Raw genomic sequence first — 12,673 nt, 5'->3', positions numbered from 1 at the left:
CACGACACACTTGGTCTCACCACGTAAAATTCTTTCCACAGGGCTAATGTCTCAGGCCTGCTTTCTGCTCCCTCCTCTGTCTTCCTGACCCTTTCTCTTTTTATTTCTTCTTTTATTTCTTCACATTCAGCCCACACCATTCTGTCTACCCTGAGAGATGTGAGGCAATCCTCCTGTAAAGTAACCTTGACCCCTAAACTCAGACACCCCAGAAGAGTTCTTTCCTGATTCACTACTTTTTTTTTTTTTAAAGATTTATTTATTTTTATACAAGAGCTGGGGTACAGGCCAGAGGCACGGGAGGGTGAGAGAATTCACCAGAGACAGAGTGGGGAACAGAACAGGCAGATGGACCAAAGACACTGCTGAGGGGAGCAGCGGGCGCGACAGGAGAGGTCTGCCACGCCATGTGGGTATCTCCCTGGTCAGCTGTGAATCGAACCAGCACTGCAGAGGCTGCGGACAGTTTCACAGCATGGCGCTCAACCCACTGCACCACTGGGGAGGCCCCGGGTCACTACTTTTTAAAAGGCTCACTGACCATGGTTGAAATGAGTGCTGTGCCCAAAATCTGAGACCAACAGAAACTCTCTTGTAATTCTCTAAATAGAATATTTCAAAACTTGCCCCTTTGCTGAAAACCCACAAAGTTATTCTATAAACATGAGGCACTGAAAAAGAATAAAAGAGAGACAGGGAGGACAGAATGACAACAGAGCAGGCCCCACTGAGGAGGTGACAGTGTCATTTACTACCTATGCATCGTGATCTCCACTGGGACCCTGGGGGATCCTCTGGAACAGATCTCCAGTGGGTTGTCTTTACTTCAAGGAAACTGTGAATCATTTAATTCTGTTTTCCTCTTGACTTTTGCTGCTAGGGAACTCAGAATCAAGTGAGCAGAACTCAGCTTTCAGAAGTATAAGAACATCCATCATGCGTTATGAAGAATAACCTCACTCTTGTTTCCCGCCCCAAATTTTCTACTTAACATTTCCTTTGCCCTAGTAAATTAATGTGGTATATTCCCTTTGCTCTAGTAAATTAATGTAGTATGTTTTTCTGCATGTCCTCCAAGATTCACATTTTTAAGATATTTTGATTCTTAGTGAAAGTATTTTTGGGGCCTCCCTGGTGGCACAGGGGTTAAAATCTCAGTGCTATCAAGCTACCACCACCAGCCACTGTGGCACTGAGGCCTGAGTTCAGGGGCCTGCATGGCGCAGCAGACCTCTCCTGACTCACCACTGCTCCCCTCAGCAGTGTACTTCGGTCAGTCTGCCTGTTCTGCTCCCCACTCTGTGTCTGGTGAGTCCTCTCACCTACTTGTCCATGCACCTCTGGCCTAGACCCCAGTTCTTGTATGCATAAATAAAAATAAAATCTTCCAAAAAAAAGTATTTTTGGCTTTACAAATTTTGGTTGGCCGGTTGTAGTGGCAAGCCTGCAGGCTGGCAAGGCAGAGGGGTGCGGAGGCTCAGGAGGCACCCTAGTCTCCTAGCCTCCCAGGCCCTTGAGCATCCTTACACTTTTTCTGGGCTCTGTCTGGTGTTCTCCAGTCTCTCATGGTCTTGCCTCTTCTGTAGTCACGCCGCTCGTCCTCCTCACTGCCTGCCACTGCCTCACCTTTTTGCCCCACCTCTAGGCTCAGGTGTGCACATTTGCACATGTGCACACACCCATGCTCCAGATGTCCACAATGAGGCACACGTGCCCTGCACCCAGCTCCCAAGCACCTTCTGTATCAACATGATCAAGGCCACAGGTGATAGCCACAGAGGCTAGTGGTGCAAAAAGCCTGATCAATTCATTTTACATGACACCAGTCTAACGACAGACTGCCTTCCTGGGCCATTAGGTATATACCTGGACCATCGAAGCTCCTGGAATGCAACACCCAGACATATGAGAATTTAACCGAAATACAACTTTTCAGAAATAGACCTCATTTGATGAATTCCCAAATCAAGTGGAAATGATTTTGGTATTCACTATTATTATGACTAACGCTAATATTTTTTGTGCTGCCTTTTTTCTTCCGCTGCTACATATTTTTATAAAAATGTCTAATCAAAATTTGGTTTGGAAGAAAACTTTCATAACAGTATGAATCCATCAAATCGTTGCTACATTATCTTGGTGTAGGGTAAGGAACAATGTCAGGCTTTTCTGCCCTCCTGCCATCAGGAGAGATGATGGATCCTTGCGGTCCTGACTGCATGCCTGATGGCGGGCACCTGGAGTGGGGTGTGGGCATAGGTAGATGGGCTTCACCTCGGCTGAGACTGTGCTTTTAAGGGCGGCGTCATGGGGATGCCAGGAGAAGCCAAATGGGAAGCCGAGAGAGAAGCAAGAGAAGCAGAAGCCGAGAGAAGACTGGAGAGCCCAGAGTGAAGACCTGTTGGGGGCTGGGAGGCCTGTCAGCCTCCCGGCCTCCCAGCCCCCCAGCGCCGCTGCCTGCCGTGTACCTGGTAATCTAAATAAAAAGACCTGCAAAAAGCCACTAAGGACTCTGACTCCTCCTTTACCCGGTGCGCTGCATCCTAGAAAACCTGCTCCATGTCCAGTCCTGCCTCGACACCTGGCTTTATCTTTTTTGTGTTAATGTGACCGTGGAAATATGGAGAGTAGCTAATAAATTCTTGATGAGACTCAGGTTGCATTTGATTCCACTGTCCTCCTGTAACTGCTGTTAATGATGGGTTCATTGCAGCCCATACTTTTCCAGATGGTAACAGTAGGTATGTGTCATATAAATTTTTATTTAGACCTGTAATAGTGTCTTGTATATGATAGATTGTTCCCATTTGTTGAAAGAATGATTGAGAATAAAGGAATGAGTGACTGATGAATAAAGCTAATCAGGCTAAAGCTGAACCACGGGTTCTGGCAAGGTTGCTTAAGGGCAACTCAGAATCCATATTAGAAAACACCCGTTCCTAGAGAACCCAAACTTTCCCTTAATATTGAAAGTATAGGCTCCTAACTTCAGGATTCTAGGATTTCTGGCAACATATGTTCTTTAAAGTTGAATTCATGACCACGGTCTCCAATGACATAATCTGAAAATTTCCAGGCACCTGAATTTCATCCATGAGTCAACCATTCTTCCTTATTCTCTGAAGAGTATAAGAAAGGAGGTTTAAGAACCAATTATAAGGGATGGGAAACAAAATGCTCAACATCCAAACTCCATCGCTTGTGAGCAGAACTGGTTACAAACTTGAGGTATACAGTACATATGTGCAGAGTCCCTTCTTCAAAATTAAGAATTTCAAGATTGGAGGGCCTCCCTGGTGGCGCAAGGGTTAAGACACAACCTATGAAGTAATCCGCAGCCTCTGCAGCACAAGTTTGATCCCCAGCCAGCCAGGCAGCTACCCACATGGCACAGCAGAACTCTCCTGACTCGCCCGCTGCTCCCCTCAGCAGTGTGTTTCAGTCAATCTGCCTGTTCTGTTCCCCACTCTGTCTCTGGTGGATCCTTTCACCCCCAACACCTCTGGCCTGTACCCCAGCTCTTGTATGAATAAATAAGTTTTTTTTAAAAAAAGAATTTCAAGATTGGGAGAAGGTGATCAAAACTTTCAATTTTAGATAAATAAGTCCCAGGGCTATAGTGTAGTGTGGTGACTTTTGTTGCCACTGTATTGTATATTTGAAAGTCACTAAGATAGCAGATCATAAAAGTTCTCGTTGGAAGAAAAAAAATGGTAACTGTGTGTGGTGATGGATGTTAAGTGAACTTTTAAATTTTGGCATATATATGTATATGTATTTATATTACATTGTACACCTAAAATGAATGTAATATTATATGCCAATTAATTATGTCTCCAAAAAATTTTCAAGATTGTGATTACAGAGCCTTAAATCACACATGGGATTTTCTTAAGTTAAGGCTGTTTTGGGTCATTCAGGCAGCAAAGCACACATTCATGAAACAATCTTGCTTGTCTGTTCTTATCTGTCACTATTGCTGAGCAAAGAAAATTGAAAAGTTCTGATGCAAGTAATTTTTATTGTACTGTAGTGCCAATGTAGAACTTTTATGATGGAAAAGATACACAGCCACTGACTACCTATGGCTACTGAACACTTCCAATGTGACTAGTGTGATCTGAAATTCGAGAGGTGTTACTGAAGAATCCTATTTTAACTTTAACTTTAATTAACATAAATTTAAATAGCTACATGCAGAGACGGCTGCCATATTGGACACAGAGTTTGACGAATCAATCAACTCAAAGGCAATAAAGAAGACAGTTCCTTATACAAAGAATTTGTGGTAATTTTTGTGACAATAAAATTGGAAACAATTATAAAAATAAAAAGCAAACTATGCTTTTATATTAACTGTCTTGAGCAACTGACAGTAGCTTTGTTTGCAGGTTATCAAATGGAACATTGTAGCATAGTTTCCAAACTCATATATAGAACAAAAAATTTCTTTCAGATACAGAACTGTGAAACTTGGAGGAGTTCCCTGCCTCCAAAATTTCCCAAGGATAGAGGGTTTCCATGGCAACAGAGAACCCATCCAAATGTAATTAGAAGTGAGTGACTAGGGCATCTATGTTGTTCAGTTCTAGGCCATTTTACCTTTAATCACACTTTTCTAAGTCACCGATGTGCTAATATTTCAGATAATATTTGCTCAGGACTGAGGTTAACAAGTCCTTGTAGGAAGAAGACAAGAGGACAGTTATTTTGAAGGAAACTTAGAACCATGCTGTTAGAATAAAACAAGGAGAGGTATTCTTTGACTATGCTTTGGAATTCCTTTCAGTAGTCATGAGAAGGCCAGACATTATTTTAGGACTTTCCAGTATTACATTTCCTACTATCAAGGAATCCCCCCAGATCTTTCCCTTAAAAGGCCCTCCCTTGTGGCCCAGTCTAGTGCCAGCATGCACAGGGCAGGTTCACCATCGATTTGGGCAAAGATTGTCCTGGTGCCCTCGGTGGATTTTTCAGGCTTTCGTGCTCTCTAGAGAACCAAGTGCACAGGCACTTCAGGCAGGGGGGCTGGCATGCAAGGAGGCAGCACAGGCTGACCAGGGGAGCTGGGAGGGAGGCAGGCAGTAGCTGAGCCCTCCAGCACCCCCCCCAAATCTTTACCCTCTTTCCCTGGGCTGTCTGGCATTCTTTCGTCCTCGCGTGGTGGTCTCACCTCTTGTGTAGTCACGCCGCTTATCCGCCCACTGCCGTGGCTTTTATCCTAGCCTCCAGGCTCAGGTGTGCACACTCACGCATGCCCACGCCTATATTCCAGGTGTCTACAATCAGGCAGTGTGCCCCGTGCCCAATGTAGAGCCAAACTAAGAACAACCAAAAGCCCAAGTATAGATCGCATCAGTAAGTGTTTTCATACACAGAAATGGTAGTGGTAAGAAAGAATAAGCTACAATTATATGTAAGCGTATGGGTGACTCTTATCGACATGATATTGAGCGGAAGAATCTAGATGTATGATTTAGTTTATATGGCGTTCAAGAAATGCCAGAACTGACCCATGAGGCAGCAGCCAGAACAGGGGCTAGCTCTCGGTCTGGGTATTTACTGAGGAGCTTGATGGTGACATCCTGTGTCTTGATGCTGTTGGTAGTTGCTTATGTAAAAATTCATTGCTAGATGCTGGACCCCACATGTCTCTCCTCATCTGGCTCTTCTCTGCAGCTCAGGCGCACTGGCCTTTCTTTGCATTTGCAGAGGAGAGGTTCAAGATTTGGATTGAGGCTTCCAGAGAGAAGTAGAGGCCGATGTGGCTGCTTCTCATCCCAGGCCCCAACTAGCAGATGCAGGTCTGCTCAGGGGGCTCTGGTCAGTGCTGGAGCGTTCTGCTCTGCAGCTTTAAGTTGAAAGCTCCAGCAAGTAGTGGCGCTGCCCTTCTGCTGTGTTTTAGGGCACCTGTGCATGTGCGTTGAAGGCAGGTTCCTGAGTTTATCCCTCTCTCAGGGACACCTGGGGAGGATCAAGGCAGGAAACATGGATTCCAGGGTCCCTGGGCCTCTGTCATCTTCCCTGTATCCCAGCACATCATTTCCCGACAGGGGCCCAGGTCCGGTGCAACGGGGTGGGTGCTGAGGTGGGGCGCGGGGGGCAGGTCCAGGCTGCTGTCTGCTCAGGAGACTGTTGTGAGTTGGCCTAGAAGTAGCTCCGCCGGCACGGGCATTAAGGAGGAAACTGTCATGGCTGCAGGCGTGACTATTCTTGGTTTTATCTTTCCTTCTTCCATTTTTCACATTTTCTAAAAAGATGACTGCTGTGGGCCCGGATGAAGCATGGGTGTGAGGAAAGGGGTCCTCTTCTCTCGTGTCTAGAATTCTCAGGGTCACAACTGATCCAGGGCCCCGTGCCTGCAGAGTGCTCGTAGCAGGGTTTGGAGGACACGTATCTAAACGAAATTTCCCAGATTTTGTTCCAGAATGTGCTACTATGTATTATGGGAAGAAAAATGTCCTAGGGTCAGATTAGTTTTGGAAACGTCAGCAGAATTTCTTGGAGGCTTTTCCACGGTGTGAGTTGATGCAGGGTTTTCCCGCTTCCTCTGACTCTGGAATCATTTTCTGCAGGCCACCCTACATGGTATAGACCCGCCTCAGGACACACCTGGGGTAACTCACCCACCAAACAAACGTCCATTTGCAAGCACATCCTGCGGCAGATCTGCCCCCAACACTGGACTTTCAGATTCTAAGAGAGGACATTCTCGCTTTTGCACGAGGACTGATTTAATGAAGCCCCTGCTTGCTCTGGTTCATACTTTACTTCCTCTCTTCCTCAGATTTTGTGATTCTCTGCACAGAAATTCTATTGTCCGCCCACCATTAGTGTATAATTTCTTGGCATTAGTGGCTTGCCACTAAATGATTTACTTCAGTTCTCAGTATGTGTGAATCACTGACCCCGCATTTTGTAGGAAAGTTGTAGAAAATACTTTCCAGGACTGATGTTTTTAACTAAAAATCTCACTGAAACTGAAGACATGTATCGATAGTGTTTCACTGCAGGCAAGGCCCTAGCATTTATCCTGCAGCCTAGTACCTGATCTGTAGATTGCTGTCCCCTCCCACGTTGCTAATGCGCCCCAACTTACTCAGTGCCCCCACAGCTCACCCTCCACGAGAGCCCCTGGAAAAGCCTGTTTCATCCTGAAGGCTTCCCCAGGGAGTAGACTCACTTTTCAAGGGGAGGGGCAGGCAGGAGGGAAATACCAAAACAGAAGAAAATGTAGTTAATATTCAAAAAATGTAAAACCACTTAAAATCATCCATTTAACAAATACAGTGTCACCGTTTCATTAGCATGCACATGGTGACACAGGTGTTTTCAATTAAGAAATCAGCCCTTAAGCTTTTTAGGGGATCTGTGGCAATTTTCTCTGCTTCACAGGTACCAGAGGACAGATGAGTTCCCCCTTGGGTGACACCTTATTATTCCTTCAGCTATTTGTATTTTCATTCATGGGTCTCTAACAATCAAAATATAGTACACAGAGTTTCAAAATACTAGTTTTCAGGCACAAAGAAATTCTAATTGAGATTAGGATTTGATAGGTTTCAGCACTTTCTAGGCTTCCAATGCAATTACGAAGCTGACTAGTAATTATTTGTTCTACCAAAACACAGGCATATTTTTCTTTAAATATTTGAGATTCTGTCTACAGTGCCTCTGTTATATTCATTCAAATTATTCTTATATTCTAAAACAATGAAGCTTCTAAACTGATGGAATGTTGCCAGGGCATTTCAACAGTTTGAAGGCAACATAACCAAAAGGCATAGTTGAAATTGGCTTAGGGAATGAAAGAGCCCCTTATCAGAGCAGCTGAAGGCTGTATATGATTAACAGCATCTGTCCACATTCACAGGGCCGTGGACAGCAAGCAGGGCGACAGCCCCGCAGAGCAGCACCCCTCTAGCTTCTGGCACCTTAAAATCCTCAAGACATGGAGAGTCAGGCAGCTCCAAGCCGTCACTAGAAGGATACTGATATATTTTAGTGAGACAGCAGGACCATAAAGCAAGTGCTGATGAATGTTCATCTTCTAGAACAATTCTGTTAACATTAGCATGGACATGTCACATTAGCCAGCTGTCATCAAAAATAAAAAATACTGTTTATGGAGAGAGATTAAATTTATATTTATAATTACTGATTTTACAGTCTTTCTTGTGTCATTTCCATTTTTAATGGGTATGAAAATGATCTGCCAACTTCCCTGCTGATATGAATCTCAACTTAATTCAGCTTAAATATTTCTGTATGAAGGTTATTAAATTCATTTTATGGCAATTTTTAGTAGTTTTGTATATAATTTTTACATCTCACAAACAGTACAAGACAAAACCAAAAAATCCGGAGGAAGTTTCATTAAATAAATTTATTTGTTAAAATAATTTAACTCCAAATACAACTGTTGAATTTGCATTGAGTTATAACCACAATTCATGTTTTAATGGAAATGTCAAGGTTTAACAACTGACATTGTTACAAAACAATAAACTGTTGTTCAATTTTCAATGGTCAGTTGTATTAGAGCTCAACAATTAACTGTGAACTATATTTATCTCTGGGAAACCCCAAATCAATAATGATAAGTCTGTTTCCAAAACCCACTGCTGCGGTCATTCTTGAAATCCTGATCAAGATTTAATAGATGCACGATGACACATTAATTAAAAAAGAAAAGAAAAAGACCCCCAGAGTCTTTAACGTTGGATTGGCTAAGAAGACAATTAAAGCTTATCCAGTGCTAACATAAGACTATTGAGAAGGAGAAAATGCAAAATGAACCAAAAAACCAATAGCCACAAACCAAATACGTGTTTCCCTTCTCTCTCTCTCTCTCTCTCTCTCTCTCTCTCTCTCTCTCTCTCTCACACACACACACACACACACACAACATTCCCGCTGGAAAACTCTCAAAGACAAAGAGCAGACATCCTGAGGCAGCATTTCTTTATATAGAAAAGCAAATATCAGTAGTTTTACCACCGAAAAGAGAGTGACCACAGCGATTAGAGATGAAAGTTCAGTCCTACATCTATGAGCCACAGGAGAAAACCATCACGGCACCTTCCAAGAGTGTCAGGAAGATCTGATGTAATCTTTGTGATCCAATGCTGGCTTGTTTTGTGAAAGTTGAGCAAAATAAAAGGCATCAGTTACCATCACTCTCAGGGCTGAAAGGAAACCAAGAGTTGCCAAGATAAAAAAAAAAGATAAACAAAACAAAACAAAAAAACCCCAAAAACCAACAAAAAATGCTGCCTTTGTTTGAGAGCAAAACAAGACAAAACAAAAATGAAAGAAACCTTATCACAAGAGCTAAAGAAAAAGTGGGTCTTTGGATCAAACCATAACATTTTTAAGGCATGTTAGAAAACTTTCACTTCTCTAGAGTTTCTAGACTGACCAGGGTGCACGAGCGACAAGGTCACCGCTTTCCCGGGCAGCGGCTCTTACTTCCAGTGCCCGCACACTGAGTCTTCCTGTTCTGAAACTTGTGATGAACATCTCAACAAACGCTTTCCTTCTAACTGAACTACATTCAGACCAGGTGAAATCCCCACAGGAAGAGCACAAGAGGATCCCCGCGGTTCAGGTTTCTGGGTGTCTTTGCCATTTGGCCCTGAATATGCAGGGTGGTGTGGGGAGACTGCTGACGTGGCCCGACTGGCTGCTATTCGCACCTTTCCAGGAAAAGTCACCCCCACCATTGTCTGACACAAACACTTCTCATGAAAACCCAACGCTGCAGGTAATCTTTTCCACCTACGTTTTGCCACACCTTTCTTACTAATGAACTTATTTTTCTTGTCTGCATAGCGATCCAGGATGTTAAAATGTAGAATCTTTACAGATGTTTCTACATATGTAATCTTAGTTGTCATAAATTTCTGTGAAGTATGGAATAAAAAAAAAACCCAGCATCATTCTGATACGATAGAGGCTTCAAAACTCAACCAAATTCACTGACAAATATATTTCAGTAGCTAAATCACATTTCTTGAATCTGATTTCTCCATAAGTCCAAGTCGAATCAACTTTTACATAATGAAATCTGTTTCAATCAAACTGGTTAGGGCGTTCTCTCCCATAACCAAGGTGCACCGTAACTGGGGACCGATTTCAAAATCTATGCTGAAGGATGTAAATATTAACAATTCAAAGACTCTGGACAACCACTGGCTTTACCCACCTGTCTCTTTTCTCATCTATGAAAAAGTACAAGCCACCTTTTTTTCCTATCCTCTAAACTTGACGCAGGTTTACCAAACACTTGGGGGCTACCAATGATTTCAATCATGTATATAAAACACTGAAATAAAGGAAAAGAAACGCTTTGATACACTACATTCTGCAGTACAGATTCTCCTTACAGGCGATGAGCTCCGGACTTGTGCCAAATTCTTAAGAACAATAAACACACATGCACGCACAAACACGCACACTTCTCTCGGTTACACACGCAAGACTGGAGGCTGCTTGTACAAGAGTGTGAGCCAATAGAATGTGGGGTGGTGTGTAGAGCACAGCCTCAGTGCCGCTGCAGTTCTGAAGGTGCAAGACCCTCTCTGCAACCTTCCCAACTCGGAAGCTGGCTGCAGACCTTTCTACACTGGATTGTAAAACTTAGGAATAGGTTTTTCCTGTGCCATTAGTCATGCAAATGATAAATACTTCACGGCTGCAAAAACCAAAAGTGTCAGAGCTTGAGCACCTTTTCAAAGCAAAATATTCACTCTAGCTTTATTTGCCACTTCAGTAATCAGGGCAAAATTGTTGTAAGAAAATCTCTATATAATTCTCAGGAAAATTAAAGATAAAAGGTTGGTGCTTTCTTTTCTTTTCTTTCTTTTTTTTTTTTTTTTTGTCCCTTACCTTCCACTCTATAATCTGTGTTCTACTCTTCAGCCCAAATTATTTCGCATGGTTATTCAATTTTTTAAATGCTTGTCATAAAGCTCTGTCACAGCAAACTTGATTTCGAAAGCAGAAATCACACCACAACCATAGCCCTTAAAGGCAAGAAGGAATTTGCTGCTTTCACCAACTTAAAAATGCAAGATATTTGCACTGTCCTGGGAGGTTTCTGCAAACGGGAACATGTGGATGCAACATGGCTTCATTTTCCTTACATGATGGTGCTGGTTCACCCACTAGACCATTCTCATAGTAAGGCTAGGCAATCTCTTCATCACAGTTGCTTCCTTCTTGTTCAGTAAAGTAACACAAAGACCATCCCTGCTTGGTGAACAGAGGGTGGGTTTGGGGCTTGAATTCAGAGCAAACCCTGTGCGAACCTCCGTTTTCTGTGGCAAAGCAGGTGACCTAGCACACCTGACACCAGACTGCTTTTTCACCCAACCTGCTTGGAGGGGAACATGAGTTAGTCCCGCATCAAAGTGACGATCACATCTACAAGTAAGCATCGATTTTGAGAAACAGAAATGTGTCAGATGAGCAAAAAATCTCTCCCTGTGATGCTGCTGGCAGGTCGGCTCTTCTCGCCTCACTTGACGGAAAACATTGGTTAGAAGCACTATCTCAGTTCCTGAATTCAGTATTCTTGTAGGAAAATATTTCTCCTTTACTTATTATTAATTTTTTAAAGACAACAAAATATTCTAATTGTAAGTGTTCATAACAATTCTCCCGGTTTCTCTCTCAGGATTATTTTGAACTTAGGCAATAGTTGCTTCTGTCTATTCTGCGCCAAGGCCCTCACAGCTTCAGAGGAGATAACCCTGTAGATCGACGGGCCAAGCCTTCAAGTTGCAGGTGCATTAAGAGAGACTGAGGACAATGGTGGAAACTGTGGTTACTGAACCCAAAAGTTGCTCAGAGACAGCAACGGACAGTCATGCTCAGTTCTGAAGAAGGGCTCTATTCTTTGCAGATTCACACCACGAACCCTGCAAACTCCACAGTCGAGGGGGCGAGGTTTGCATCGCCTCGTCGTGAGCTAACCCCAGCCAGGGCAGCTGTATTCAAATGCTATTGTATGTTACATGCAGAACAGCAAGGGTCGTCTTTGTCAGGCTGCGCAGCATAGTTCATCTGCCTCACGATTTCCGCAAAGAGTTCGTCCACCATGGTTTTACTCTTGGCAGAAGTCTCCATAAAGGGGCAGCCCCACTCTTCAGCGAGGGCTCTGCCTTCACTGGACGACACCTCTCGCTCGCTTTCCAGGTCCACTTTGTTCCCCACCAAGATGACTGGCACCTTCTCGTACCTGCAACCGAATACACAAAGCACACATGTGTTTAGGGAACAGAAAGCTAAAAAGGTAGAATGTATTTTCTCTATATTCTACAGAAAATCTATTTGATCCACTTGGCTTGACACCTGAGGGCATTATGAAGCTGTTCTCTCGGTGGATCGAATACACAAAGCACACATGTGTTTAGGGAACAGAAAGCTAAAAAGGTAGAATGTATTTTCTCTATATTCTACAGAAAATCTATTTGATCCACTTGGCTTGACACCTGAGGGCATTATGAAGCTGTTCTCTCGGTGGATCATAAAGGGGGTTTTCAAAATAATGTTTTTAATTCATCAATTATACATCCTTCACAATCACTTTACCTTTCCAGATACAATTGGAAAGTTATTTTTAGGATCTTAGAATAAAACCTCTTAGATGGATTAGTTTAGATTTTTT

At 43.2% G+C, this 12,673-nt stretch overlaps 1 protein-coding gene across 1 annotated transcript in view; it reads right to left on the bottom strand.

The window, feature by feature from the left end:
• Positions 1 to 12,006: 12,006 nt before the first annotated feature.
• Positions 12,007 to 12,673, bottom strand: part of RAP2A (RAP2A, member of RAS oncogene family) — a gene marked incomplete at both ends in the record, with an annotated part of 29,225 nt that continues 28,558 nt past the window's right edge. Inside the window, one exon of the mRNA XM_084235389.1 lies at positions 12,007 to 12,244. Within this exon, the coding sequence (XP_084091515.1) occupies positions 12,007 to 12,244 (238 nt within the window). The remainder of the gene's footprint in view (positions 12,245 to 12,673) is intronic.

Source organism: Talpa europaea, assembly GCF_964194135.1.
Source record: "Talpa europaea genome assembly, chromosome: 6".
In the NCBI taxonomy this organism is placed as follows: domain Eukaryota; kingdom Metazoa; phylum Chordata; class Mammalia; order Eulipotyphla; family Talpidae; genus Talpa; species Talpa europaea.
The sequence above is the reverse complement of the archived record's forward strand: the minus strand, read 5'-3'. Positions and strand labels throughout refer to the sequence as shown.